General features: G+C 44.2%; 1 protein-coding gene across 3 annotated transcripts in view; it reads left to right on the plus strand.

Moving 5' to 3' along the window:
- PRRT4 (proline rich transmembrane protein 4) overlaps positions 1 to 26,979 on the plus strand; it is a 57,910-nt gene extending 30,931 nt beyond the window's left edge. For all 3 annotated transcript variants that reach the window (XM_063926693.1, XM_063926692.1, XM_063926694.1), the window contains exon 3: positions 24,811 to 26,979. In XM_063926693.1, coding sequence (XP_063782763.1) covers positions 24,811 to 26,729 — 1,919 coding nt within the window. In that variant the 3' untranslated portion in view covers positions 26,730 to 26,979. The remainder of the gene's footprint in view (positions 1 to 24,810) is intronic.
- The last annotated feature ends 420 nt before the right edge of the window (positions 26,980 to 27,399 follow it).

The following is a 27,399-nucleotide window of genomic DNA, read 5'->3' on the forward strand; positions in this document are numbered from 1 at the left end:
TCCAGATTTGGCCAGGCTGGCTTTGACGGCGTGGCTCTTGAAGCATCACTCCTGAGAGCCAAGGATTCTCAGAGGCGGTCATCCAAACTATCTTTGTTAAAAGCCCGTAAACCGGCTTCAGCTCGAATTTATTACAGGGTCTGAAATTCTTACTTCACCTGGTGTGCTGATAAGAATTATGATGCATACAGATTCAGAACTTCAAGAATTCTGGCTTTTCTGCAGAGAGGCCTGGACTTAGGCCTTCGTCTGGTCTCCTTCAAGGTTCACATATCTGCCTTGTCAGTATGGTTTCAGAGAAAAATTTCACCTATACCTGACACTAATACATTCAGTCATGGTGCCTTACGGATTCAGCCTCCCTATGTCCATCCTGTGGCTCCATGGGATCTGTTGGTTGTCCTAAATGCCCTGCAAGAGTGTCCATTTGAACCTCTTGAGATGGTGGACCTTAAATTGCTCACAGCAAAGGTCTTGTTTTTACTGGCTATTGCCTCTGCTAGAAGGGTGTCGGACTTATGCTCATTGTGCTGTTGTCCACCCTTTCTAATATTTAATTGTGACCGGGCAGTTCTTAGAACTCGCCCAGGTTATTTACCTAAGGTGGTGTCATCTTTTCACCTTAACCAAGAGATTGTGGTTCCGGTCTTTATCTCTTCTAATTTGTCCTCCAAAGAGCGGCCTTTGGATGTGGTACGGGCTCTCCGTATATATGTGGAGAGGACTTCCTCAATCAGGAGGTCAGACTCCCTTTTTGTCTTGTTTGGTTTTCACAAACGTGGCTGGCCTGCGAATAATCAAACTTTGGCCAGATGGACTAGAATGGTGATTGCACAAACTTATGCGCAGGCTGGTCTCCCAGCTCCTGCTGCTATAAATGCCCATTCTACTCAGACTGTTGGACCTTTTTGGGCGGCTCGCCGTGGTGCATGTGCAAGGCGGCTATGTGCTCCTCTGTGAATACGTTTATTAGGTTCTATGCCTTTGATACTTCCACCTCCCAGGATGCTTCCTTTGGACGCCGGGTTCTCATACCCGCTAAGGCGCGTCCCCTCCCTTGAGGAACTGCTTTAGGACATCCCGATGTTTTACTGTGAAAACCAATGTAACCTGCTGCAGAAAAGTAGAGTTATGGTAGACTTACCATTGTTAATTATTTTTCTGCGAGGTACATTGGGTTCCACAGGGCGCCCACCCTGACGCACCTAGCTTCTATGGGTTTGTATGGCATTAGCCGCTGGTCCCTTATCCTGTCGTGAGAATGTGGTTCTATGTGACTAACATCTACCTTCTCTCTTACCTGCTCCTGCGTTGGACTGGTTAACGAAACTGAGCTCACAGTGCCTGGAGGCGGGCTTATAGAGGAGGCCCCAATGCATCTTGGGACAGCCTAAAGCTTTAGCCTGTTGGTGCCTCTGGATCAAGATCCACTCTACCCCAGATGTTTCCCTGTGGAACCCAATGTACCTCGCAGAAAGAGAGTTATCAATGGTAAGTCTACCATAACTCTCCTTTAAAAAAAACAAAAAAAAAAACATCTACAGCCTGTAGCCATTTGCCATAAGAACTGGCCTTTGTTTGTATGTAGTTACAGTAAATGATTCATCCTTACATGCTGTCTCTTAACTGTGTGTTATTGTGCACGACTCTTCTGTATAAAAAAACATCACATGTCTCAGTATCTCAGTAAATATTATTCACCAAACTTAAAGGTCAGAGAGGCCCAATTATCAAAAATCGCATTTGCAATGCGATCTGGGAGTGATATTACCGCCCAGAATCGCACAGCAGGATGCAATTACAGCGCTTAAATCTATGAAGCGGCACAGACACATTTTGGAGCCTGTTCTTGCGATGTGCTCACTTCAGTGCGAGGACTCCTGCACATTCTTGATCCTGCTGACCACACGTGCACGGTGGCCATTGCTGGGGAGAGAGGTACTCTCTCCTGGCACTTTCTCTGATATGTAGCCCATATGCTACAACAGGCTTCAGATTGCGTAAACTGCTGGGGCCAATCTCCAGAATGCTTGTAAATGTAAATCTGACTGCATTGCATCCCCATAGAAACTTATGGAGTTGCAGCTGCTTTTGGAAGTGTAGGGTTTGCAGCAGATATCTCCAATATCTGCTGTGGTCCCTCTGTCATACATAGGAGTGATCTAAATATTCTGCAGCATACTGCTGAAACAGTTTCCTGGGTACTGGGAGGATGCCTGTCTATAGGGTGGGGGCACTGGCGTATTTATAATGGGTGCAGTGTGACCCTAGTACCCAGAGTCTACCGCGCTGCCGGCTAGAGTGGAAGGGGCTTCTTCCTCTCTTGATGAAAGGGGGGGGGGGGGGGGGGGGGGGGGGAATCCTGCAGGACTGCACAGTGCAGGTAAGCAGGATTATCCAGCAGTAGTGACTGGTAAGTTCATGGGTGGTGGTTTTACTTTTCTACCTTTTGTTAAAGATTTAAAAAGATCTATTGTTCATATTGTCTAGTGTGTATGGATGAATGATGAGCACCCGTGGGTCGTTCTCCTTCGGGCATTATCTACCGTACATGCAGATCAACTTTAACTATATCGTTGAGCTGCATGTTCGGGGAGTGCAGGGGATGACACTCCCCTAATTAGCAATCGGCGATATAACACTGATTGCTAATTAGGGGAGGCCCCCAGTGGCTTAACAGTCTCTAAAAAGCAATATGATTTTTTTGGCGTTCCAAATATCCTTTTATTAACATAAGCCACGACTCCTCTCACAGGGGTATTCCACTGTTTTTGTTCTAAATGCCATGTTCCCAGGATGCTCAGATTAATATTGCTACAGAGGAGAAATGCCATCCTACACTTTTATCAAAATACTATAAGAAAGTCCCTTATTCGTTGAAATTTCACTACTCGCGGTTACGTTTGAAACCATGGACCAACCTCTCCTGCAAATCGTTCACTCCCTTCATCTGAATGACACTGCCCTCTCCTGGCTCTCCACCTACCTCTCTGACCACTTTTTCTCTTTCTCTTTATAATGACTCCACTAGTAGGTGTGCCTCAAAGTTGTGGTGCAAGTAGAAATATTTTCTTAGTGGTACTGAGCTGATCGTCTTCCCACCCTTCCCATATCGTGTCTTAGACCCCTTTTGGACATGCACCAAAGGTGGGTGGAAGGTGGGGGGGCAGAGGCCAGTGCAGTTAGGAGCAGTCTAAAATAGTGCTATGTGAACTTCTGAGCCAGCTTCACCTCTGGAGAGATTGTATTGGGAGTCGGCAGCTGTCTGCAAAATAAATAAAGCAGGTAAAAACTAGTGCACTGGTATTGTACGGTATAGCTCCACCTATGCCGTCATTTGTAGACACTGCCACTGTAAAGCTCTACCCCATCGTACACTGACACTGTTCTGTCCCACCTGTTTCCCCGCTGTGTTTACTCTGACACTGTGCAGCCCCCCTCTGACCCCACCCTGTGTGCACTGGTACTATGCAGCCCCACTTGTGCCTACTGACTCCGTGCATCACCCCTGTGCCCCCACCCTGTGTACACTGGCACTATGCAGCATCACCTGTGCCCACTGACACCGTGCGCAACCCCCCCCACCCCCCGTGCCCCCACACTTTATAACCTGGTAATGTGTGCAGCCCCACCTGTGCCTCTGACACCGTGCATTCCCCCGTTGCCCCCACACTGTGTACACTGGTACTGTGCAGCTCGACTTGTGCTCACTGTCACCGTGCATTACCCCTGTGCCCCCACACTGTGTATACTGGTATTATGCAGCCCCACCTGTGCCCACTGACACTGTGCATCCCCCCCTGTGCCCCTACCCTGTGTACACTAGTACTATGTAACCCCACTTGTGCCCACACTGACACCGTGCATCCTCCCTGTGTACACTGGTACTATGCAGCACCACCTGTGTCCACTGACACCATCCATCCCCCCTGTGCTGCCACACTGTGTACACTGGTACAATGCCATCTGTGTCCACTGACACCATCCATCCCCCCTGTGCCGCCACACTGTGTACACTGGTACAATGCCATCTGTGCCCACTGACACTGTACATCCCCCTTTTCCCCCACCCTGTGTACACTGGTACTATGCAGCACCACCTGTGTCCACTGACACCATCCATCCCCCCTGTGCCGCCACACTGTGTACACTGGTACAATGCCATCTGTGCCCACTGACACTGTACATCCCCCTTTTCCCCCACCCTGTGTACACTGGTACTATGCAGCCCCACCTGTTCCCACTGACACCATGCATGAATGTGTTTGTTTTGTTCTGCTTCTTTGTCTTGATATACATTTTATGTCATTTGGACACTGAAGGAGCTGAGGGAGGTGATGTAAAGTGGTTATTGTACAGTATATTGGACCTCATTTTGGTCCAGTTGATGATGCTACTTATTATCGGTACTTTGCTCATGCGCAGGGGGTCCTGTGATGAAGGAAGAAGGATGGCAGCAAACTGTCTGTGATAAACAGTCTGCTGCCATTTTGGGAGGGGTGGCAACGCCCTCAGTTTCCCATAATGGAGGCATGCCGTTGCTGTTTAGGTGGAGAGAAGATGCCAGGGATCTCCGTAAGCTGCCCGATGAGGAGTTAGTGATATGATGCTTGATCATAGGACGCAGTTCAGATTGCTAATGCAGCAGGAGGTGTCTACCTGTAATAGACGCCTTCTGCTGCATCACCATACAGCGCTATCACTACTGCTTCCAAGGAAGTGACGGCCACTCCATCCACATCTGAATTAGACGCCTTGTTTCCTATGTTTTAGATCAGTCATTAGAATAGACAGGGCTGGTAGGCAATGTATTTGATTATTGTTCTTTGACATAATAATCCTTCAGACATTTTGCTACACATTTAAACTGCATCCCCATTAGATAAACCACGCCTGCAGTTTTTTCTGCCACATCCATTATGCCACTGCCGTGCACTGGTAGAGAAGCCGGGCAACTTTATTGCATTTGCCCCCAAGACTAAAAGTTGCCAGCCAGCCCCTGTAGATTGACCAATCAACAGCACAGAAATTATTCTGGTACAGATATATTCTAATGCAAATTCACAATAATGAATCTCTCTTCTGTTTATCTGGATACAGATTCTAAATAGATTAAATTCAGGCTCAAGCAATTTGGTGGTTGTGGTCACTTTACATAATAATTGCAGATCCCAAATAGTACTCTGGTGTACCAAATAGAAATACAAAGAAATAAAGCTATCACTAGGTATCAGAGAGCGCAGTTTTCATATTTAATCAAATTTAGTAAAATACAAACATATAAAAATCAAACCGTTATATATCCTGACAGAGCGTAGTCCTTTTGGAACTTTAGGACTTTGGCAATGAGCCAAATGAATCAGCAGTATCTTCCCATATGATCCTGTTAGCAGTGCAACTCTGCAGCACAGAATAGCCACCCAAGCTGTGCTAAGCTCGACCTCCCCACACACTGTAATATGATATTGAGCAGTATAGACAAATGCAGATCCTGCATGTATCTATACTGTGTTAACCAGCGCAAACACTGGACCATGTATGTATACTGCTCAATATCATATTACAGTGTATGGGGAGGTTGAGCATAGCACAGCTTGGGAGGCGATTCTGTGCAACACATAAGGTGCATACACACTTGTCGATAAAGTAAACGATGACGCTCATTTTACCCTTCCTGAGCAACTCGTTTGCCATATCGATTAGTGTGTACACTGATGAACGATGAGAGATGCACGGTCCCGTGGGCCATTAACGAGCCTCGCTGTCGGCTGTGCATGCAGCTCAATTTGGACCGTCGTCCAAAAGCTGCATGAAGGGTCCGGCCGCGGCGTGATGTCACTGAGCGATATAATTTGCTTATAGCTCAGTCTGTATGCACTACCGACTAGCATCCCGACAGGGAAGGGAACACACTAGGCGATGTCGCTCATAGAGCACATCGCCTAGTTACTGCCAGACTGTGGAGCTGCAAAGTTGCACTGCTAACAGGAGCATATGGGACTATACTGCTGATTTATTTGGCTTATTGCAAAGTTTTAAAGTTCCAAAAGGACTACGCTCTGTCAGGATATATAACTATTTTTATGAATGTATATTATATAATGTTTGATTTTTATACGTTTGCATTTTACTACATTTTATTACATATATAAACTGCGTTCTCTTTGCCTAGTGATGGGTTTATTTCTATGGATATAGAATTATACCGCTTTACTTTTGAAGTCATTGTATAGCTTATTTGCAGGGTATATCTCTTTTGCAATAATTGTGTTGAATATCTAGTAAAATGAAGCTCACTTTTGGGAAGTAGGTTATTAGGTGGGGGGAGGATCGGTTCATCACCAGGCTCACATTTTGTGTATGGCTGATAGCTCAGCTCTCATGTTAGGGAGGGGATGAATATTTACTGTCACTTGTCATGGGATGCTGTTAGCCGACTGGGTGGTCTGGAAATAAAACCGGCTGTCTGATTAAATCAAGGTTATTTTATTATTTTCTGTATCCAGCCAACTGTGCAGAGTAGCAGGAAAAGCATGCTGGTTTAAGCTTGCGTATATGTATTTTCTATAACCCATAGAATCGCACGTTTCACTATCAAACACACACTAAGCTCATTAGTTTTGAAGGAGAAAAACCTCTCATTATGCTTTTATAGACCAAAAACTATAAAACATTATTAGGAGGTTTATTTGATGTATACAATATTTTACCCCATCATGTTTGTTCAGTGATGTTTTTCATGATCTTTGTTTATCTGTCCCATTGCTCAAAATGTCAAAATCACAATAATTAAGAATATTATTGTGTGAATGGAGACAGCAGGACAGGAGATTACACCTCCTATTCATGTATTTGTATAAATCGCTGAGCTGTAACAATGGGTAATAAGTGTATTAACCATCCCACTATTATATATTAGAATATTTAGTGATCAGTTATAGGAGTAATGCAAAATCTCTCCTTTCTGGTATGATGTACATTGCACACAAATCCCATCCATATAGTAGGCTCAATTTGTATTTTTTACTACATACATATATGAGGCTGCAAATGAAACCGTACGGGGTAGGGGCGATGTAGGGTGCCGTTGCCAGCATTCAAGCTCGGTCAGAACAGCACTGGCATCCCCTGTGTATCACTCTTAGATGAACTGACTTCATAAAGTTCTATTTCTCACTGTGCTACGTAGCATTCACTTAAACAATTTAATAGTTTTTACTGAATGTTGTTCTCCTGCAATAACCTGTGAAATTGAAATTATTATTATTTTTATTAACAGTTTCTTATATAGCGCAGCAAATTCCGTTGCGCATTACAATTGGACAGAGTGATAAAACAAAACTGGGTAATAACAAACAGTCATAGAGGTAAGAAGGTCCTGCTTGCAGGGAAATAGGCATTGATACACTAGGGGAGGCATTTGATATGCCGGCTGTCGGGATCCCGGCGCTCAGCATACCAGCGCCGGCATACTGACAGCTGGCATACCGACAACTATTCTCCCTCTTGTGGGGTCCACGACACTCCTGGAGGTAGATGCTGGAGGTCGGTATGCCAGCGCCGGTATGCTGGGCGCCTGGATCCCGACAGCTGGCATAACGTAGTAGACCCATACACAAGGCTAGACACCATCTATTGCATATTTGTCCACCAGATTGCAAAGGCTCTAGGTGGGCTGCATCAGTGGTTAAAGTGGGCCGGAACGGGACAGAACTGCGTTCCGTCACTTATAATTGGACCGCCTCCGCCGGCCCATCTTGTCCAGGCACTGCAATTATCTACTAAAGGCACTGGCAGAAGCTGCGGCCTCCTGAAGGAGGAGGGCGGCGTCTCTCTGGCAGCTCTGCTGTGCGCCGCCGCTGCTAAAGGACGCCTCCCCCAGTCCCCCTCCGTTGCCTCCAGTGGCTGCGGTGGCGGGCATGAGACAGCGCAGAGCGTCTGCCTACTGAGTTCGGCCACATGAAGCAGAACAAAGAGCAGCCCGAGATACAGTCAGGTAGGCGGACAGCTTCTACCTGTGAGTGAGTTCTGTACGGGTGGTCTTCAGGTTGCCGGCGGCCGGGCTCCCAGCGACCACCATACCGGCGCCGGAATCTCGACCATCTGCATACCAACATCTTTTCTCCCTCTTGGGGGTCCACGACCCCCCTGGAGGGAGAATAGGTAGCGTGGTGCGTGTAGCGTGCCACCGTGCCCGCAGTGTGGCGAGCGCAGCAAGCCCACAAGGGGCTCATTTGCGTTCGCCCAGCTGTCGGTATGCCGGTGGTCGGGATTTCGGCGCCAGTATGCTGGTCGCCGGTAGCCCGACCGCTGGCATACCTTACTACACCTGTTTTGTACTGCAGTGGACTTGCTATACACTAGGTTGTGCAGGCAGTCGGTATGTGTGTGTGTGTGTGTGTGTGCGGCATTCAGTTTGTGTGTGAGATGCAGCATCCAACGTGTGTGTGTGTGTGTGTGTATGTGGCATCCAGTGTGTGTGTGGCACCCAGTATGTGTGCACGGTATTTGGCACCCAGTGTGAGTGTGTGGCACCCAGTGTGCGGCTCCCAGTGTGTTTCTGTGTATATGTGGTATCCAGTGTGTGTGTGTGTGTGTGGCAACCAATGTGTGTATGTGTGTGACAACCAGTGTGTGTATGTGTGTGGCACCTAGTGTGTGTGGCACCTAGTGTGTGTGTGTGTGTGGCACCCAGTGTGTGTGTATGTGGCACCCAGTGTGCATGTGGCACCCAGTGTGTGTGCATGTGGCACGCAGTGTGTGTGTGTGTATGTGGCACGCAGTGTGTGTGTGTGTGTGTGTGTGGCACGCAGTGTGTGTGTGTGTTTGGCACGCAGTGTGTGTGTGTGTGTGTGTGGCACGCAGTGTGTGTATGTGGCACGCAGTGTGTGTATGTGGCACGCAGTGTGTGTGTATGTGGCACGCAGTGTGTGTGTATGTGGCACGCAGTGTGTGTGTATGTGGCACGCAGTGTGTGTGTGTATGTGGCACGCAGTGTGTGTGTGTGTATGTGGCACGCAGTGTGTGTGTGTGTATGTGGCACGCAGTGTGTGTGTGTGTATGTGGCACGCAGTGTGTGTGTGTGTATGTGGCACGCAGTGTGTGTGTATGTGGCACGCAGTGTGTGTGTGTGTGTATGTGGCACGCAGTGTGTGTATGTGGCACGCAGTGTGTGTGTGTGTATGTGGCACGCAGTGTGTGTGTGTGTGTGTGTGTGGGTGTGTATGTGGCACCCAGTGTGTATGTGTCTGTGTATGTGGCACCCAGTGTGTATGTGTCTGTGTATGTGGCACCCAGTGTGTGTGTCTGTGTATGTGGCACCCAGTGTGTATGTGTCTGTGTATGTGTGACCCAGTGTGTGTGTGCCTGTGTATGTGGCACCCAGTGTGTGTGGCATCCACTGTGTGTGTGTGTGTGTGTGTGGGGGGGGGGGGGGGGGGGTCAGTGGCATCCTGTGTGTGTGTGTGATACACAGTGCGTGTTTCACACACTGAGCAAATCATCTTTTCTTATTAAGAATGCCCGCCAGGTGGACATGAAGGGGAGGGTCTAGAGGTGTGTCTTCAATGAGAGCGTGGCTGGGGGTGAGTTCCACCACCTCCCTTGTACCACTTTAAGCAGTGGGCTGCATAATATCACATCACAGCAATGATGAACCATGGTCAGAAGGAAAGGAAAGTGAAGAAAGAGAAAATATGTGGAAGATATGTGCGTACTGTACAGTGGGGATATAATCGAATAGGAAAGCTTATGAAGGTTGAGTGAGCGGTTCTGGAATGTGATAAGCTAGTCTGAAGAGGTGAGTTTTCAGGGAACGCTTGAAGGTTTGGAGACTAGGGGAGAGTCTTATTGTGCGTGGTAGGGCATTCCACAGAGTGGATGCTGCCCAAAGAAAGTCCTGCAATCGTGCATGGGAGCAAGTAATGAGTGTGGATGAGAGACGTAGATCTTGTGAAGAGCGGAGAGGTCGGGTCGGGAGATATTCTGAGATAAGCAAAGAGCTGAACATTGGTGTAGTTTGGTTAATGGCCTTATGTGTGAGTAAAAGTATTTTATATTGAATACAGTAGAATACAGGTAACCAATGGAGGGACTGACAGAGTGGATCTGCAGCTGATTAACGTCTAGCAAATTAGGAGCTGATTCACTCTGAGAGCTTTCTATACAGCCCTTCAATGCAGTGCAGTACCTCTCCGTACCACTTCCATTCAGGAAGTGTGGGTATGGGTGCACTTTGGGAGGGCGTCCTGGAGCATGGTGTGAGCTACTGATTGGACGGCCCCAGCACTTGCAGTCAGGTGCTGGCTATCCTTTCCATCCATATTTTGGATCCTTCAGCTCTTAGAGATCATTTTTGGAGGCCAGCCAACAATGGTCTCTACTAATTAGATTCTGAACCTCTGCTGAATTGAAACAGACTGGCAGCTTTAGCTGCAGGGTTTCCAAGAGAAGGGTACTTCCCAAATGCTAATGTGGAGGGGTGTTTTCCGTGGGGGAAAAAAGTGATTGTGGAATTCTCTACTACTGGAATCAGACTCTTTAGCGCATACTTCAAGTTCATACTTCAAGTTCACTTTTTAGCCACGGTCCGTCACTAGGCGTATAGCTGAAGTAGTGCCAATCTTCAAAAAGGGAAGTAAAGCTGAACCAGGCAATTATAGACCAGTTAGTCTTGCATCTATAGTGGGGAAAGTCCTAGAAAGCATTCTGAGGGATAGTGTACAGAAGATCCTCAAAGCCAAAAAGATTATTATTAGGAACCAACACGGATTTGTGAAGGATAGATCATGTCAAACCTACTTACTAGGCTTTTATGAAACTGTTAGTGCGTACCTTGATCAGGGTAAGGTGGTTGATGTAATCTTTTTAGACTTTGCTAAAGCTTTTGACACAGTGCCACACATGAGACTTATTTACAAGTCACATGAACTAGGGTTAGGAGGCACAATATGCACTTGGGTTTTGGTTAGATAATAGGGAGCATCGAGTTGTGGTAAATGGAACTTTTTCAAATTGGACTAAAGTTCTAAGTGGGGTGCCACAAGGGTCTGTTCTCGAACCGCTATTGTTCAACATTTTCATTAATGATCTAGCGGAAGGTCTAGAGAGCATGGTGTCAATTTTTGCAGACGATACCAAACTATATAAGGTTATAAATTCGGAGGGAGACGCTGAGCCTTTCCAGAACGACCTATTTAAACTGGAATCATGGGCAGCAAAATGGAGAATAAGGTTTACTACAGACAAGTGTAAGGTAATGCACCTTGGTAGCAAGAACACAAATTACACCTACATACTTAATGGGGTGATTTTAGGGGACTCTGTACTGGAAAAAGATTTAGGTGTTCATATAGATAACAAACTTAGCAGCAGCACCCAATGCAGGATAGCGGCAAAAAAAGGCAAACAAAGTACTAGCATGCATAAAGAGGGATATTGATGCAAGGGATGAGAGTGTTATACTCCCATTATATAAAGCCTTAGTGAGGCCCCATCTGGAGTACTGTACACAATTTTGGGCACTCTGCTACAAGAAGGATATCCTGGAACTAGAAAAGGTTCAGAGGTGGGCGACCAAAGTAATTAGGGGGATAGAGGCGCTGGAATACCAGGAAAGACTTGCAAGGCTTGACATGTTCACACTAGAAAAGAGGAGATTAAGAGGGGACGTGATCAACATTTATAAATATTTAAGGGGACAATACACAGAGCTTTCGGTGATCTGTTTTTGTTAAGACCAGCACAGAAAACACGTGGACACCCACTTAGGTTAGAGGAGAGGAGATGCCACACACAGAGGCGGAAAGGTTTTTTCACAATAAGTACAATACGAGTTTGGAGTTCCCTGCCTGAGAAAGTAGTAATGGCAGACTCGGTCTATACTTTTAAGAATGGCCTAGATAAATTCCTAATGGATAAGGATATACAGGGTTACGGTGGATAAATCACGTACCATAGTTATAATAAAATGAGGGAATACAACACAACGGGCGACTTTATCAACAGATAAAATTAATCCTGAAAATAATACAAAGCAGGAGAACACAAATAGGTTGAACTCGATGGACGGATGTCTTTTTTTCAATCTCACAAACTATGTAACTTTTTTGTTTTTTTTTAAACATATGGCTGCTGAATTAAAAGGCAACAAAACCTTTTTTTTAAGCACAAGTAATGTGAGTTTACTGGAGTGTTCCAAGGCTAGAAAACAAGCCAAAGAACAGTAAAGTCAAGACGGGTGTGGTATGCAAGGTCGACCACACTTAAGTCGACACTGTCTAGGTCGATCACTATTGGTCAACACTAAGTAGGTCGACATGATTTCTAAGTCGACAGAGACTCAAGGTTGACATGTACTAGGTCGGCATGACTGAAGGTCGACATGAGTTTTTGCACTTTTTTTTTTTGGTGTCGTTATCTCCGTACAGTGACACGGATCCCCAATTAGGGCACAGTGTCCCCTCGCATGGCGAGCGATCTTCGGGCAAGGTTACCGTTCCCAATTGTAGTCCACGTGGATCCTAAAAGTAGGAAAAAGTCCAAAAAATGGGAAAAAAGTGAAACTCTTTTTGACCTTTTGTCATGTCGACCTAGAGACCGGATACCAGTCAAGACATATACGGTATCCGGACTATAGATGTACTCTAAAAAGTTCTACAGTCAATGGGGGGAATTCAACTGTTTGAAAACTCGGTTGGGTGTCTGTTTTTCCTGTCTATTAGACAGGAAAAAAAGACACCCAACTGACTCACCAAAAATGTAAAAAATTGTCTACCTTTTTTGTGTCAACCTTTTGACCTAACTACCTATTGACCCTGTTGACTTTTCCTATTGTCTACCTATTCCATGTCGACCTTCTGACCCTGTCGACCTAATGCATGTCTACCTTTAGTGGTAGACCTGTTGAATGTAGACCTTTTTTACTGTAGATGTAATAATCCACACCCGACATATACACCCATATGATTTCATAATCACAACATATATGATCATATAAATAATGTTAATAAATAAATTGCTTGTTAGATATTGCTTTTATTAAATCTCTGGCAACAGCAAACATATTCATTACCCTTTACTATACCAAATTATCAGAAATGTAATTATTTGAGGTTAGAATATTTTTAAGCACTTATTTTACATTCTGTCTTCAAGGATTTTAACGTCACAGCCAGACTTCAGTAGCAGAACATTTGTGATGATCGGCGAATGTGAGAAGTAACATATTCAAGTTCAAAGTCTTTTATATATTTATCTTAAACATTCTATCTGTCTGTATGTCTGTCCGTCTTCATAAACCATATAACTAGGTATGATCACAGTGATAGAAGTGCATCCTAATAAGCACCTACTGTAACTCATTTGCACAATACTAGTATAATTCCACCTTAATTCATATAACAGGCTGCTCAGGTATCGTAGACAAACAGACAAGCCTGTAACATGACAGTTAGGAGCTGACTGGTTGGTAGTTTATGTCTTTGTGACTCTGACCTCTCACGGATTATCTCTTACCTCACTGTCCAATCCTTCCTGGCTGCCTGGTTGTCATTTTTGACTCCATTATGTCCTTCACCCTGCACATTTTAATATATATCACTCTTGCTACCTTCACCTCTGCAACTTCTCTAATACCCCTTTTCCATTGTAGCACGGGTCGCAGCCGTGTCGCCTGACACGGCTGCGACCCGTGCCACAGCCCCCTTTCCCACAGCGCTCACCAACCCAGCATATTGCCGGGTTGGTGACGCTGCTAGTGACGCGGCAGGGGCGGCGCTGGGAGATCACATGATCTCCCAGCGCCGCCCTCCCATAAACTGTGAACGGGAGCCATGTTGCCTCGACACGGCTCCCGTTCACACTACACAGCTTACCGGGTTGAACACGTGTTCAACCCGGCAAGCTACCTGGGTAGGATTCCCGGATCACTTGATCCGGGAATCTGCAGATGGGGCCGTTTCCACTAGGGAAAAACATGGGTAAATGCGCGCCCCCGCGCATTTACCCGTGTTTTAAAAGCTAGTGGAAAAGGGGTATAAGATGGGATCCTTTCTTACCCTGGATGCCATAAAAGTATAAAAACCACTACAATCCATCATGAACACTACAGCATGTCTCATTTTTCTTTTAAAATGCTCTGTGCCTACCTCCCCCTCTTCATTGACTCTCCATCCACATCCAGTTCAAAGTCCTGATCCTCAAATACAAGCTCTTTATATCTCACACCCTCCTACATCTCTGACCTCATCTCTGTACAGCCACCCCCTCTGCTCTTCCTCTCCAACCTCTACTTCCCTCTGTTCACGTCATCTCACACATAACACTAAAGGTGGCCATCCACTACTCAGACTTGTCTGAACTGCAGATAGCATCAGATTTCTCTTGAACTCTCCCGGGAGCGTCACGGGAATTGGATCAGACCCTGGCTTTAATTTTAATTACATTCACTTCAGATATATCTGATGCGATATATCATGTGCCAGATCGCATCAGATATATCTGATGCACACATGCTACATGCGATTGATCTGATGCTGCCGCTGTTCCCCCTCTTGGTGGGTGGGAGTGGTCAGGGAGATGCCAGTCAAGTGACGCTTCAGATGAATCTGATCAGATACATCTGAAGTAAAAAAAACAATCCGATGTGCACCTGTTTTCTTCAGATTCAGATAAATAGTTGGGGCAGCCTCAGAGATCTGTAGTTCAGATATATCTGACACGGGAGTGCGCATCTGATCGGAAGAGCCATCCGATGTGACACTTTTCTTCAGATATGACGGTCAGATGTGTCGAAATCTGAAGAAAACTGCCCAAATCGGACTAGTGGATGGGGGCCTTAAGATTTCTCTAAATCTTTTCCCCTCCTCTGGAACTTCGTCCCATACTAAATAAGACTTTCTGCTAGTCTTCCCATCTTCAAACATTCACTCAACATATACCATTTCACCAAAGGCTACCATCCCTCCTAAATCTTCACTCTTCTCTCTTCCCATGACATTTACTTCTCACCAGTTCACCCTACACTTGTTCACCCACCCCTCAGCATGTAAGCTTTCAGGTCCAGAGTCCTCAATCCTCTATCCTCTATTACATTCTCCACACAACTCCTTGCTTTTCAGTGCTCTTTGTCCCCTTTTTCCAATAAGGACATGTACAGCGCATATATAAAATACCAGAACCACAATACTAAGCTTGAATATCAATGGAATGAAACCCTACTGTAGACCCCTTTCTTCTTAATACAAATGTTGTACATTACAAGCTGTGCAAGACATTTGTTTAATGCAGTAGTCTCTAACCTTAATTGGGGTGTGAGCTACTTGATAAAATGAAAGAGCTACTAAAGTTGTTTTTTGTTTGTTTTTAACTTGCTGTACTTGAATGGGTCCTGGGGCTTTCTGTGTTGAGACCGGTCTCGTGGGCATAGCTATATTTTGCTCCCCCATGCCAAAAAAAATTCTGGAACACCATTCCATTGTTATATGAAAAGTAAAGCACGTGCACTCCAAAAAGGGTGTGTGGCATTGCAGGAAATTACTACCTTATTCACTAGTTTTGCAACCTGCACGCCCAGGCATTGGCCACCAGAGGGAAAAAAAAATCCTGTTTTATGCCCCTTTACATTAATTTTTCCTCCTTATAGTAATGCCCCTTACACATTATGCCCCATACCGTAATGCCTGTTACATATTATGCCACACACTGCAATGTCCCTGACACATTGTTCCAGGCACCATAATGCCCTTGACACACTATGCCACACACTGCAATGCCCCTGACACATTATTCCACACACCGCAATACGCCGACACATTATTCCACACACTGTAATGCCTGTGATACATTATGCCACACACCATAATACCCATTACACATTATGCCCTACAGTAAGGCTTCTAATTACTTTTAAATTACCTGCTCATTGGCAGGGGTTCCATGCTCATTGCCAGGGGTTCCATGTTGGGGTGTCATGCTTTTTGCCAAGAGTGTAAAGCTTGTTGCCATGGGTTTCATGCTCTGGGTGTCATGCTCCTTGTCAGTGGTGTAATGCTTGTTGTTAGGGGGTGTAATGGAATAAGATGCAGCTTTGTAGAAAACTGCATCCTCTCTGCTTGGTGCCTCCAGCACCCCCAGGTAGCTATAGCACTGTGCTCCCTGACAGATGCTAAAGTCAAGTATGACCTCTAGTGTCTGTCTCCTCCGAGGTGGAGGAGTGCTACGGACCGACGGGAGGAGTCAATTGTTGACCCCTCCAAAGTCAGGCAGCAGTAGCAGCCAGCAGGGGTTGAGCAACCCAAATTGCGGCTGCGAGCTACCCGTTGCTCGCAAGCGACAGGTTGACGACTGCTGTTTTAATGTGTATCAGTGCTATTTTTTATGTCTCAGTGTATTCTAAAGTAGCGAGAGATTAGCTTAGCTAGCTTTAGCAGGACATTTCCAGGCCTCCTAGATAATTCCACAGGCAATCATTTTGCAGTTATACATTTTTCAAACCTACAATATTCTGCAAGCGCGTGCCATATTACTAGAAATGGCCTCATGGGCTCTGTGATTTGTTTTATGAAACTGCAATGGACAGAATGGAGATAATGTGTCTTTAACATGGCTATTAGGCTTTCATTAAAATATGTATTAACAGGTGCCATTAGGGACTGGCAGGGAAAGTCTCTCACAGTCAGACTATCAACCATGCTCTCACCCTGAAAATAAAGAAATGTAGTACTTGCTTCGGTTTGCCCTAATAAATGCATGTTCTCTCTAAAACTGTCATTAATAGGCATGTCCACTCTTAGGTGTCATTGATGGCCTTGCCCCCTTACACCATATTTGAATGCGATTAACATACAATAGATATGGCTACTTGATGATAGTGGTACTCTCTCTGCTGGTAGTCAATGAACATATGTGGATTGAGTTATTTGTTACATAGTGAACGCAGGTCAGAAGGGAGAATGGCTTGAAGGAGGTCAATCTCATCATCCTGTTTGTTATTATAAAAACATTGCTTCCATAGTAACAAAATGTAGCTTATCCGTGATTCCAGGTCAGTTAAACTAAATTGACTTTAATACCACATTCCCTCAGCCCACAATCATAAAGTGACACCCTGGGGAAAGTATTTAACAGTTTCCACAATAGCGTATTTTAATAATTTGTATAGAAAAGGAGTTTGGGAGGGGGGGTGGGTGTTACACACGTAGAGATGTGTCCCAGAGATGTGTGCTGAGCGAGGAAGGGAGGGGGGACGCTCACTTCAGCGATCTGACTAGATCTGGCGTGCATGCAGGCCAATCTAGAGTCAACGATAGCGACGTGCAGCCCTATCGCTATGGGGTATACACACAGAGTCAGATTGCTTAGAATTTAAGCACACACCTCTACGGGGGAGGGTACACACGGAGAGATCCGTGCTTAAATTCTAAGTAATCTGACTCCTCACTCAGCACACATCGCGCTGAGTACTGAGCGGGGGGAGAGGTGTGTGCTGAGAGGTCTGTGCTAGATCGCTCAGCACACATCTCCCCCGTGTGTACGGGGCTTACGTGTGTAGTCCTTCCCATTATCTATCTGGTTATTAGGAGCAGTTACTATCCACAAGATCTCTACTGAGCCGAAAATGTGAGTTGTGTTGTTTACTTGTTAATAAGGTTTTCTCAGTCTTGCTGGAAAAAACAATTGAATTAGTGCATTTCTCTCTCAGTATGTTGACGAGCTGTGAGTATTCCTGGAGATGAGTAACAGCAATGCCATCTGTTACAATTTAGTGTCTTCGGTTAGAAGAAATGGGGTGCTGGATTCGGGCACAGTGTAAAAATAATCTTCAGTTTACACTGCTATGACAAATCATCCTTCTGGTACCAGTCTCTGTCACAGATGCTACTGCACAGAAATAAGAATTCAGCAGCGCACATTAAAAAAAATTTTTTTCCATTATTTATGTAAAATGATTTCTCTGTTTGATAAATAGATTGTTAACTGGATTCGTGCTGCTTACTTGGGGGGAGGGGGGGGGGGGGACATTTTTATTTTGCTGTGTTAACTAAAATTTAAATGACAAGAACAGACAGAACTTTTAGCAGATAATACAGGTTTTAAAAGTGGGAAATCCAGACAATTCAGCAGAATTCTTGAACACAAACACAGCAGTTTAAAATAAAATGTGTTGGAGAAGGATTGTCAGGAGGCCCCTCCGGGACTTTATTGCTATTTCTTAGAACCTATCCTGAATTAGGAGGTTTTCCCTGTAGTCTTCATTAGTCAGAATGTTTGCTCAGGAAAATGTGTCTATCTCCAGAGCTAAACAACTCAATATTTCATTTATTGAGAGCTGCAGCAGCGATAAGAGATAACAGATGTGAAGAAATTGATGTTTCCGAAGCTAGGAGGTAAAATACAACTTTATAAGGCAGTGTATTTACATTGCAATAAAAAATATTTTACAGTGTTTAGTTTTACACCTTTTAGATATGAATTCTTACAGTGTGATGACTGTACCTTGTCCATCACAGGGCAATTCATCTGTCTGTATTCATTTACAGTGGGACTGTCATGTTCTCATATGGAACGCACAATATTTATCATCCCATTATTCATACCATACAGATTTACAGGTTAAGTAGTAAGAACTTCATAACATATTTTTGTTTTATTACAAGGAAGTATTGGTTGTGAATTGTTTAGATTTGCTTATCCAAGAGAGCGAAACTGGGTTATCAATGGTGTCCTGATTTTACAGAATACATAACGGAAGTTGCCTTAAGTAGAAAAAACAACTAAAGTCAAAATAATTAACTTATTCTGTGCCTCTGTAACTTTTCTTTACTCCATACCATCAAAAAGGCTTAAGGTCCATACACACGGTGAGATTTGGGCTATGTCCGATTCTCACTATGCGACATGGACTGTGGTCGGTATCACAAGCATAGATGACTGTGCTTGTGATACCGATTTTGGCTAAGTGCCAATTTTGACTATCTTTTACACGAGATTGCCTCCACAGTCTATTTTTGCTTGCGATGCCGATCCCGCGGAACTACGCATCAGCATCGCAAGCTGTGTACACACGGTGCAATATGCAACAACTTTCCTTACAATTTTCACTATATAGTCAAAATCGTAAGAAAAGTTAAGTGCATATCGCACCGTGTGTACACCTTTATTTTATGTCTGTAGCTTCAACTCTCCCCATACCGCCTTCCACTAACCCAAAGACAACTTTCATTCAGTTGTAATTCTATATCCTAAGCTTCTTCTCACCTTGCCATGTCTTACTGTATGTCTCCAGCTTTTGCCATGACTCCCTAAGTTCTCTTCAGCCTTGTCCCCTGTGTTTCTGCAGCTACAGCCCCGCTGTGTCTCAGCAGCCAGCGCTCCCTTCTGTCTGAGTGGCCTGACCCCATACCCCCTTATGTCTCTGCAGACAGGTCCCACTTTCTGTCTCAGCAGACAACCTCACTCTTGTTCCAACCGCCCCAGCCAGTCCCCTCTTCAGCATGACCCTTAATGTTACCACCTTCTGTTCTGGCTGCCTCATTCCTCACTTTCAGCAGCGTGATCACGTGTGCTGAGTAAACACCCCCCCACAAAACTGTATTGCACTGTGGTAAGACATGGCTGTAGTAGCTAGCGGGAGGGCAGTAGCAGCAGGTAGGCCCCACCATCTCTGTCCGAGTGTCTGGGCCTGGGACTCCTGTCCCAGCAGTCCTCCCCTGATGGCGATCCTACTATGTAATAATGACCATCTGTGTTGGTATCACTATGCTTAATTGTTTCCATAAATGATAGTATTGCCATCTTTTTATATATTAATTGTATTCATGTATGTCCTATCGGTAAGATTCCTATCCAGCAATACAGAATATGTGGTGAATCTGTGGCAAATATACAGAACCTGATTCACAGCAGCAAACTAGGAAACCTTTATGGATACTCTGATTCCCCATCTCCACAAAAGATATGTATTAATCTTCCATAAAATGCTCAATTTGGAGTATTGCTAAAGGGCCCTACACACACTGGGGAGATTTTCGTTGGTCGATTTATTTAATCAACAATTTCTGCCTACACACTGGACGATATCGATGGCCGATTTTAACGATATGACAGTAGATACAGCTATATCGTCCAAATTGACGTGCATGTATAAACGAGGATAGATCAACGATGAACGACTGTGGGGCTGCACATCGTTCATCGCTGATGCATACACACTGAACGATTTATCGTTCATTTTTTAACTATATCGTTTATATCTATATCCGTTATCGTCAAGTGTGTAGGGCCCTTAAGTTACAGAGAGTAAATCTTATAACACTCTTTACCCACATTACAGTATTTTACACAGATATGGGAAATACTTGGACTTGACACTCCAAATCCAATTTTAAACTCTGATAATCTCAGTTACCTCAAGTGGTGATAAGGAATACATACTATTTACCGGTGGCCGGAATGCTGGCTGTCAAGATACTGACAGCGGCATCCCAGTCGCCAGAATGCCGGCAGTGTGGCGAGCGCTAGAAAGCCCCTTGTGGGCTCGCTGCGCTCACCACGCTGTGGGCATGGTGGCAGGTTATATTCTCCCTCTATGGGTGTCGTGGACACACACAGAGGGAGAAAAGAGCATTTCACCGCCTGTCGGGATTCTGGCGTCTGCATTGTGACCGCTGGGATCCTGATAGGCGGTCTCGTGATTGCCTCCCATGGATACTACTGATTTTCCGCTATCCTATCACCAATTTCAACCCTAGATTCAAGTAAGGATATGGTTTATCTTAGACTTCATGCACATACTGTACATAGGATTCTATGGGGTAGATGTATCAAATCTTGGGGAGAGATATAAAGTACCAACCGAGTAACTCCCAACTGCCATTTTACAGGATGTTTTTTAAAAGTGACAGGTTGGTTGGTACTTTATCTCTCTCCAAGTTTTGATACACCTCCCGCTACGTCTAAATGCCCCACAAGTTAGGTTATTCAGGAAATATGCCCCCTTACAAACAGCTTGCTGTAAGAGGCTGATCTCCCTTTATAAACAGATTTAGTACTAGCTTGTCAAGATAGACATGAAAAAGAATGGGATAAAGGGCTGAGACCCAAACTGGATAACTATTGGGGGGTGATGAGGGGAAAAAATTGCATTGAGCTAAATTATATGATGATAGAGAATGTTTGAAGAATGTACTGTAGATAGTATTATATACCATACATACTTTCTGTAATGTTTAACATGGCCAGTTACCATTGTTGGAAAAAATTGTGGAGACAGAGGCAGTTTTCTCCAAATTTGTTGAACATGTCCTGTCCTATAATAATACCTTTTTGGGATAAGTACAGACAATGAAAGCCTTTGTATTCGGCGCTGCAGCAACTGACATTCCAGTGTATCACCTACTATATAGAAAATGTTACTAAAGTTGTGCATTCTTAAACATACAATATAGCAGGTAAAATAAAAGAATTTGTACTTCGGCCTTGGATGGGACAGACTACAAAGATGTAGAGAGCTATAGGGGACGGGATGTAATGAAGTCCCAGTTCGGCGACCGCGTGGGATGCCAGACGAGCGTAGACTTTTTTTTTTTTTTAAAGTGACAGTCATGTACAAGGCATGGTTTAGCCTTGTACATGATTGCCCTTTAAAAAAAACATCCGAGTTCAGCTAACTTCCAGAACAGCCGCCGAACTCGGACTTCATTACATCCCGCCCATATGTTGGGCAAAGGGTCCACGCTTAATTCTAAACTTCCCAGTATGTGATTGCTTTATGCAAAAGTAGCCAGTATTTTCTCTGCATGCTAAAAACACTAAGAAATAAATGCATTTTCACACCTTGCATTGCAACATGGTTTGCTCAGAGACAGAATAAAATTACACAGGGTCCTATGCACTATAATGGTTTAGGGCCCCCACCTCCAATATAAATATATATATCTGTCTTGATAAAAGGGAGTACGGTCCATGAAACGTCGACCGCAACTTACACTCTTGTTTGTGTGCTGTTTCTTTGACGTCTGGAGTGCCAACTATTGCATTTGTGTCTACATTACACCATGCCAGGTGTTAGTGGGGCACCCGACACGCTGCTAGCTGTGACCCTGAGAGTGGCGGACTGTTACAAACCTATATATATATATATATATATATATATATATATATATATATATATATATATATATATATATATATATAATATCTCAACAGATATATATATTTTGTAACAGGAGACTTGCTAGAATGTGCTCTGCTACAAAAATCCACCAACGACCGACTCCAGGCTTGTACAAAAACATCAAATACCTTTTATTCAGGTATCTCAAAAACAAAGATATACATAAAACAAAGATAACAGTCTTTAGTATAAACAACCAGGGAGGTTAGGCCCTGCCTCACTCCCTATTACTTAATAAATAAGGAACCCTTCAGGTCTCGGCATCCTGACACTAGTGCCCCAGTCTTCCGGATCCCACTGTCCCTAGCAGGCCTATCGCCTGGACACTAATTGCCTACAGGAGCCCTGACTCATGGGAGAGACTCTACTTAACTGGCATGGTCAGATTTCATGCAACTGCGCCGTCCCACCGTTTTTGACGAGGAGATCCGTTCTGCAGATGTGCATAATATAATGTTTAAATATTTAAAAAAAATCCTTTTTCAACTTTATTAAATAAAATAAATTAAAAAAAACAATGTTAACGCTTTTGAAGTAAAAAATCGTCAGTTAAGTGGTTAAACCCAGCACCCAGGTGCTGGCTGATAAAGCAGCTTCTTGGGATAAGAAGCCTATAAGACCTGGTCTGGGCCAAATGGATGGGAACCTGGTCCATCCACACTTCCCATCCACTCCCAGGACCCTGTGTATAGCTTACAGGTGGCAAAGTACCTCTCCTGCCACTATAAATATATATATATATATATATATATATATATATATATATATATATATACACACAACTGGAGGTACGGCTCTCCCGTCAATCGTAGTTATGCGCTGGGTGCCTGAACGAGGAAGCAACAGCAAGTGGATGGTACGGCACTCCAAGCGTCTCAATAAATCAAATTCAAACCAACATAGGGAATGACAACGTTTCAGTGCTTTAATGTAGCTGACCTGACGAAAGTGCTACATTAAAAGCACTGAAACGTTGTCATTCCCTATGTTGGTTTGAATTTGATTTATTGAGACGCTTGGAGTGCCGTACCATCCACTTGCTGTTCCTATATATATATATATATATATATATATATATATATATATATATATAATATAGCAACACCTGAAATACACTGATCACTCTCAGTGACCATAGCTCATCTTTAATATGCTATACATGTGTCTAGCTCACAGGTTCTGTTCAATTTGCCGGCTACCAGAATCCCGCCAGATGCCAATGCCGCCAGCCAGAATCCCAGAAAACAGGACTTTCCCACTCGTGGGTGTCCACGACACCTATAGAGTGTGAATAGATCCTGTTGCGAGCGCAGAGAGTCACTGAGCCCGCAGTGTGACAAACGTAGGAAGCCCGCAAGGGGATTCTTTGCGCTCGGCCTGCTGCCGGCATTCTGGTGGGCAGGATGCCGCTATTGGGATAGGGACAGCTGGCATCCCGCCCGACTGTAAATCAAATGTATTCCTAGTTTACCACTGTCTTCTACACGTGTCAGGCTTCCTGCACAGCTGTCACTATCTCTCCGCATCGGCACCAAGCTGCTGAGCAGGATGGGTCAGACCAGCTTGTGCGGAGTCCTGACTGGAGGTGCCTAGCACATGCACCTGTGACCCCTGTGATTGGCTGAGAGCACAGAGAGTGCTGTGCAAGAAACTCTGCCAATACTATACAGTCATTTTTAGCAGAATTGCCATGCTTGCAGCATGCCTGTGCCCAGGTGCTGGCCCGGCAAAACACTCTAATCGAGGCCCTGCAGCCCACCCCATTCCCGCAATTCAGTCTTTCAGGGCCTTTTTTCTCTAGTAAGATTTTTTCATTTGGGCACTCTGAGGCCCATAGGGCCCTAGGCAGCTGTCTGTGTTGCATTATGGGAAATCCGGTCCTGGGTTTGCTTGTCTGTTGTTCAAACAAGTTGTCTGAAATATATTATTTTAGGCTATTTTCTGGGGTTTAGACCAAATTGTTGATTGTCATTTGCTCCCATACATTACCAAGTTTCCATTCCAACCAAGCAACTAGTTGGATGAAAGTTGGTCTGGTGTATGGCCAGCTGTACTCCTTTTTTAGTCAGTAATTGGATAATGGGTAAAAAAGGTAATGATCAATAATGCTGCCATAGTGCTAGAATTTTTTTTATTTTATTTTTAAACAAGAATTTGTGCAAAATAGGAATACTCTGCACTGTTCTGTATTATGAAATTTTATACTCATTCATTGTTTTATTGTTTGCAGAATGTTTGTATGTGGTTCTCTTCTGCTAAACCAAAAGCTTTTATAACTTTACAGATCACATATAAAGGTGGTGAACTAGCTGTATATCATTTCATTTTTAAGAATGCTAGAAGTACATTCTCTCTTCCTAGTGCTCAATTAATAAGAAATGCAAAAAGCGAAAAGGCTTCTTTATTCCCGAACCTCTTGCTGGAAGGCTTTGTAGGGCATAATTCTTCAGACAAGGAGGGAGTCCATTTACCTTAGGAAAACTGTTCATAAAATACCACCTATGGGCAGTTATATTGGGATCATTGCTGTAAATTTGTTGGCCAGCTTAATGTATGGAAGTTGTAACTTTGGTTTCTTTTCTTTTCATTATAATCTTTTGCATTTACTTAATCTGTTTTCTTTTCTTTTTTTTTAGATCCTGGTTTTATTTCACATGGCTCAACATCACCAACTGATTCCTCTTCATGGGACTGCCACCACTCTACTTTTGAGAAATGTGACTTCAGCATGACACAGAGGCCAACTGCTCTTGAAATAAACCCCACTCTTAATGGATATACGCCTCTTCTTTCTTCTCCTCCAATATTTATTACTCTGCATGCTGATTGGAATACGTCTGTGGCTGACTGGGGTGTGGCCTGGGAAGCCCTCGTATATGGCTCTGTGGGCCTTTATGGATCAGTGGCTCTGCTGGCTTTACTGTCTATTTTTTGTCTTGTGTTTAGATGCCCATCCGGTGGTTTTTATTTCTCAATATTACATCTGCTATTGATATCTTTAGGCAGCAGCCGAGCTTTTACCCTTTTTTATGATGCATATGGCCACCGAGATCGTCTCCCAGTTTTCACTGCTTTGCTACTGCATGACCTGGCCTTCCCTTGTATGACCTCAAGTTTCAGTATTGTCTTCCTATTGCTGTGTTCAAGATGCCGCCTTCAACAATCAACACCAAGCTTCACACGGATCTGCATCTTTACTTCAGCAGCTTTTCTTCACTTTATCACCACTGGAGGAGCAGTTGTAGTTGTTGACCTTTTACATCAGTTCCCCTTCCTTCTTCTGGTGTCCCGGGGAGTCTATGTGGTATTAACTGTACTCCTTTCTCTATGCTTCTTCATTTTTTGTTGCATAGCAAGGACACAAAACACTCAAATCTATGACCTCAAGAGCTCTGCTCCTCCTACAGAATATACCAGTGGCTGCCCTTTCACTAGCGTAAAAGATTGGAGCCGAGCAACTTACATTGTTCTGTTGTCTGCTTGTTTTGGTCTTCTGAATGCCGGGCTTCAAACTTATGCAGTGCTCTATGCCATGGGCTATGGTGGGTCCATTGTTTTTGGGCCCTGGCCCTGGTGGGCTTTCCAGTTAAGCTCAAGTCTTTGTGAAGTGGGCATCTGTCTACCCCTTGCACTCATAGGGGCCTACCCAATTTTTTGTGCCAATGAGATGGGGAGAACCAACTGTTGGACCCAGTTATTCCGGCTTTCCCCCGGCCATGTGACAATGAAGGCACCTATTTTACAGACCAACTCCCAGTGGGCTTCCTCTCAACATGAGAAGTTGCTGATTTGTGACACCATTGCTAGGAGTGACTCAGAGTTCTTTCCACTATACACCCTAGTAGAAAAACGCTTAAGTCATGAAGAAGACCTGAGCCTAATTTACCACAGCAGCAAAAGCCTTGAGGTTCAAGGTTTAAGCCTTCATCCTGTTTCCAAAACACCATCATTTATCAGTGTCCAAATGGACAGTGACTCCACAGTTGACTTTCGGCCTCCATCTCCAATCAACCTGCGCCGCAGCATTGATGAGGCACTCTTCAGTGAAGCTTTGATACCCAAGAGTCTTTTCCATGGCACTACCTTGTCCAGTAGCCTTTCCCTCACCGTCAAAAGTGCCACACTGCTGGAAGACTGTGTCTTTATAGAAAAGGCAGCTGACCGAGGGCTTTACCGGACTTCTTCCTGCATGGAGATTGAAACAGGTCTGCCAACAATTCAACCCATACCGAGTACTAGCAGGCATGACACTCCAGCATCCTCTTCTCCAGGGATATGGAGGGGAGAACAAAGCACAGCTAGTTCTCTGTGTAAAATGTCACTGGATGGATCATCCTTGGTGCTTTGTTCCAGCCCTGAACATATCACATCCTGCCCTGAAGGAAAGCAGGAGCCTGAATGGAAATCAAAGGCGGTATATCACACACTGACTCCACCATCTCAGGAGTCATTGGATGTTACTGCACAACCAGGAAGTAATTTAAGAGAAGATTTGATAGATGTTTTTGGACCAATAGATGCTCTGAGTGTTTGCAGTGACACCATTGACTTGTAAATTAAATTAAGAAATATATTATAGGAGAGGGATAATTCCAACAACAAATAGTTTAATGACCCTGTTGCTGCTTGCTGGAAACTGTCAAAAAGAAATCTCACATATGATGCACATATATTGGGCAGATGTGGTTATTGTTTGTTTAAATATGGGAGTTTTATTGATCCTAGTAAATGATTAGAAAATGTATCTAGATTGCACCCTACATATTTTATATATTTAATCATTAAAAACTTACATCTTTACTTTATATGACATTTTTATGTTTTTATTTTTTTTAATCATATTTTTTTTTATTGACGATAAAGAATTAAAATACATAGGATTATCAACATGGCAATTCAGAGACAAAATAGGGTACAGTAACCTTTGTCGTAACAGGCAAAACAAAACAAAAATGAGGCAGTCTTGCTTAGGAGACCGACCAGAAAAATCAAATGAACTTTAAGGAAAGGTACATTTTTATTTTGCAATAAGGGGGAGGGAAGGGAATAAAAGGGGACACAGGAATGAGAGCGAGATGGAACGGGAGAAGCTATGTATAGATGTGATGAGCAGAAAAAAAAATCCAGGAGATACAGGTAAGAGTTTAGAATATATATATATATATATATATATATATATATATGCATGCTCCTCGCTACAGTCCGGCACTCTCACTCCACCTGGG

This window comes from Pseudophryne corroboree, chromosome 6 (genome assembly GCF_028390025.1).
Source record: "Pseudophryne corroboree isolate aPseCor3 chromosome 6, aPseCor3.hap2, whole genome shotgun sequence".
NCBI lineage: Eukaryota > Metazoa > Chordata > Amphibia > Anura > Myobatrachidae > Pseudophryne > Pseudophryne corroboree.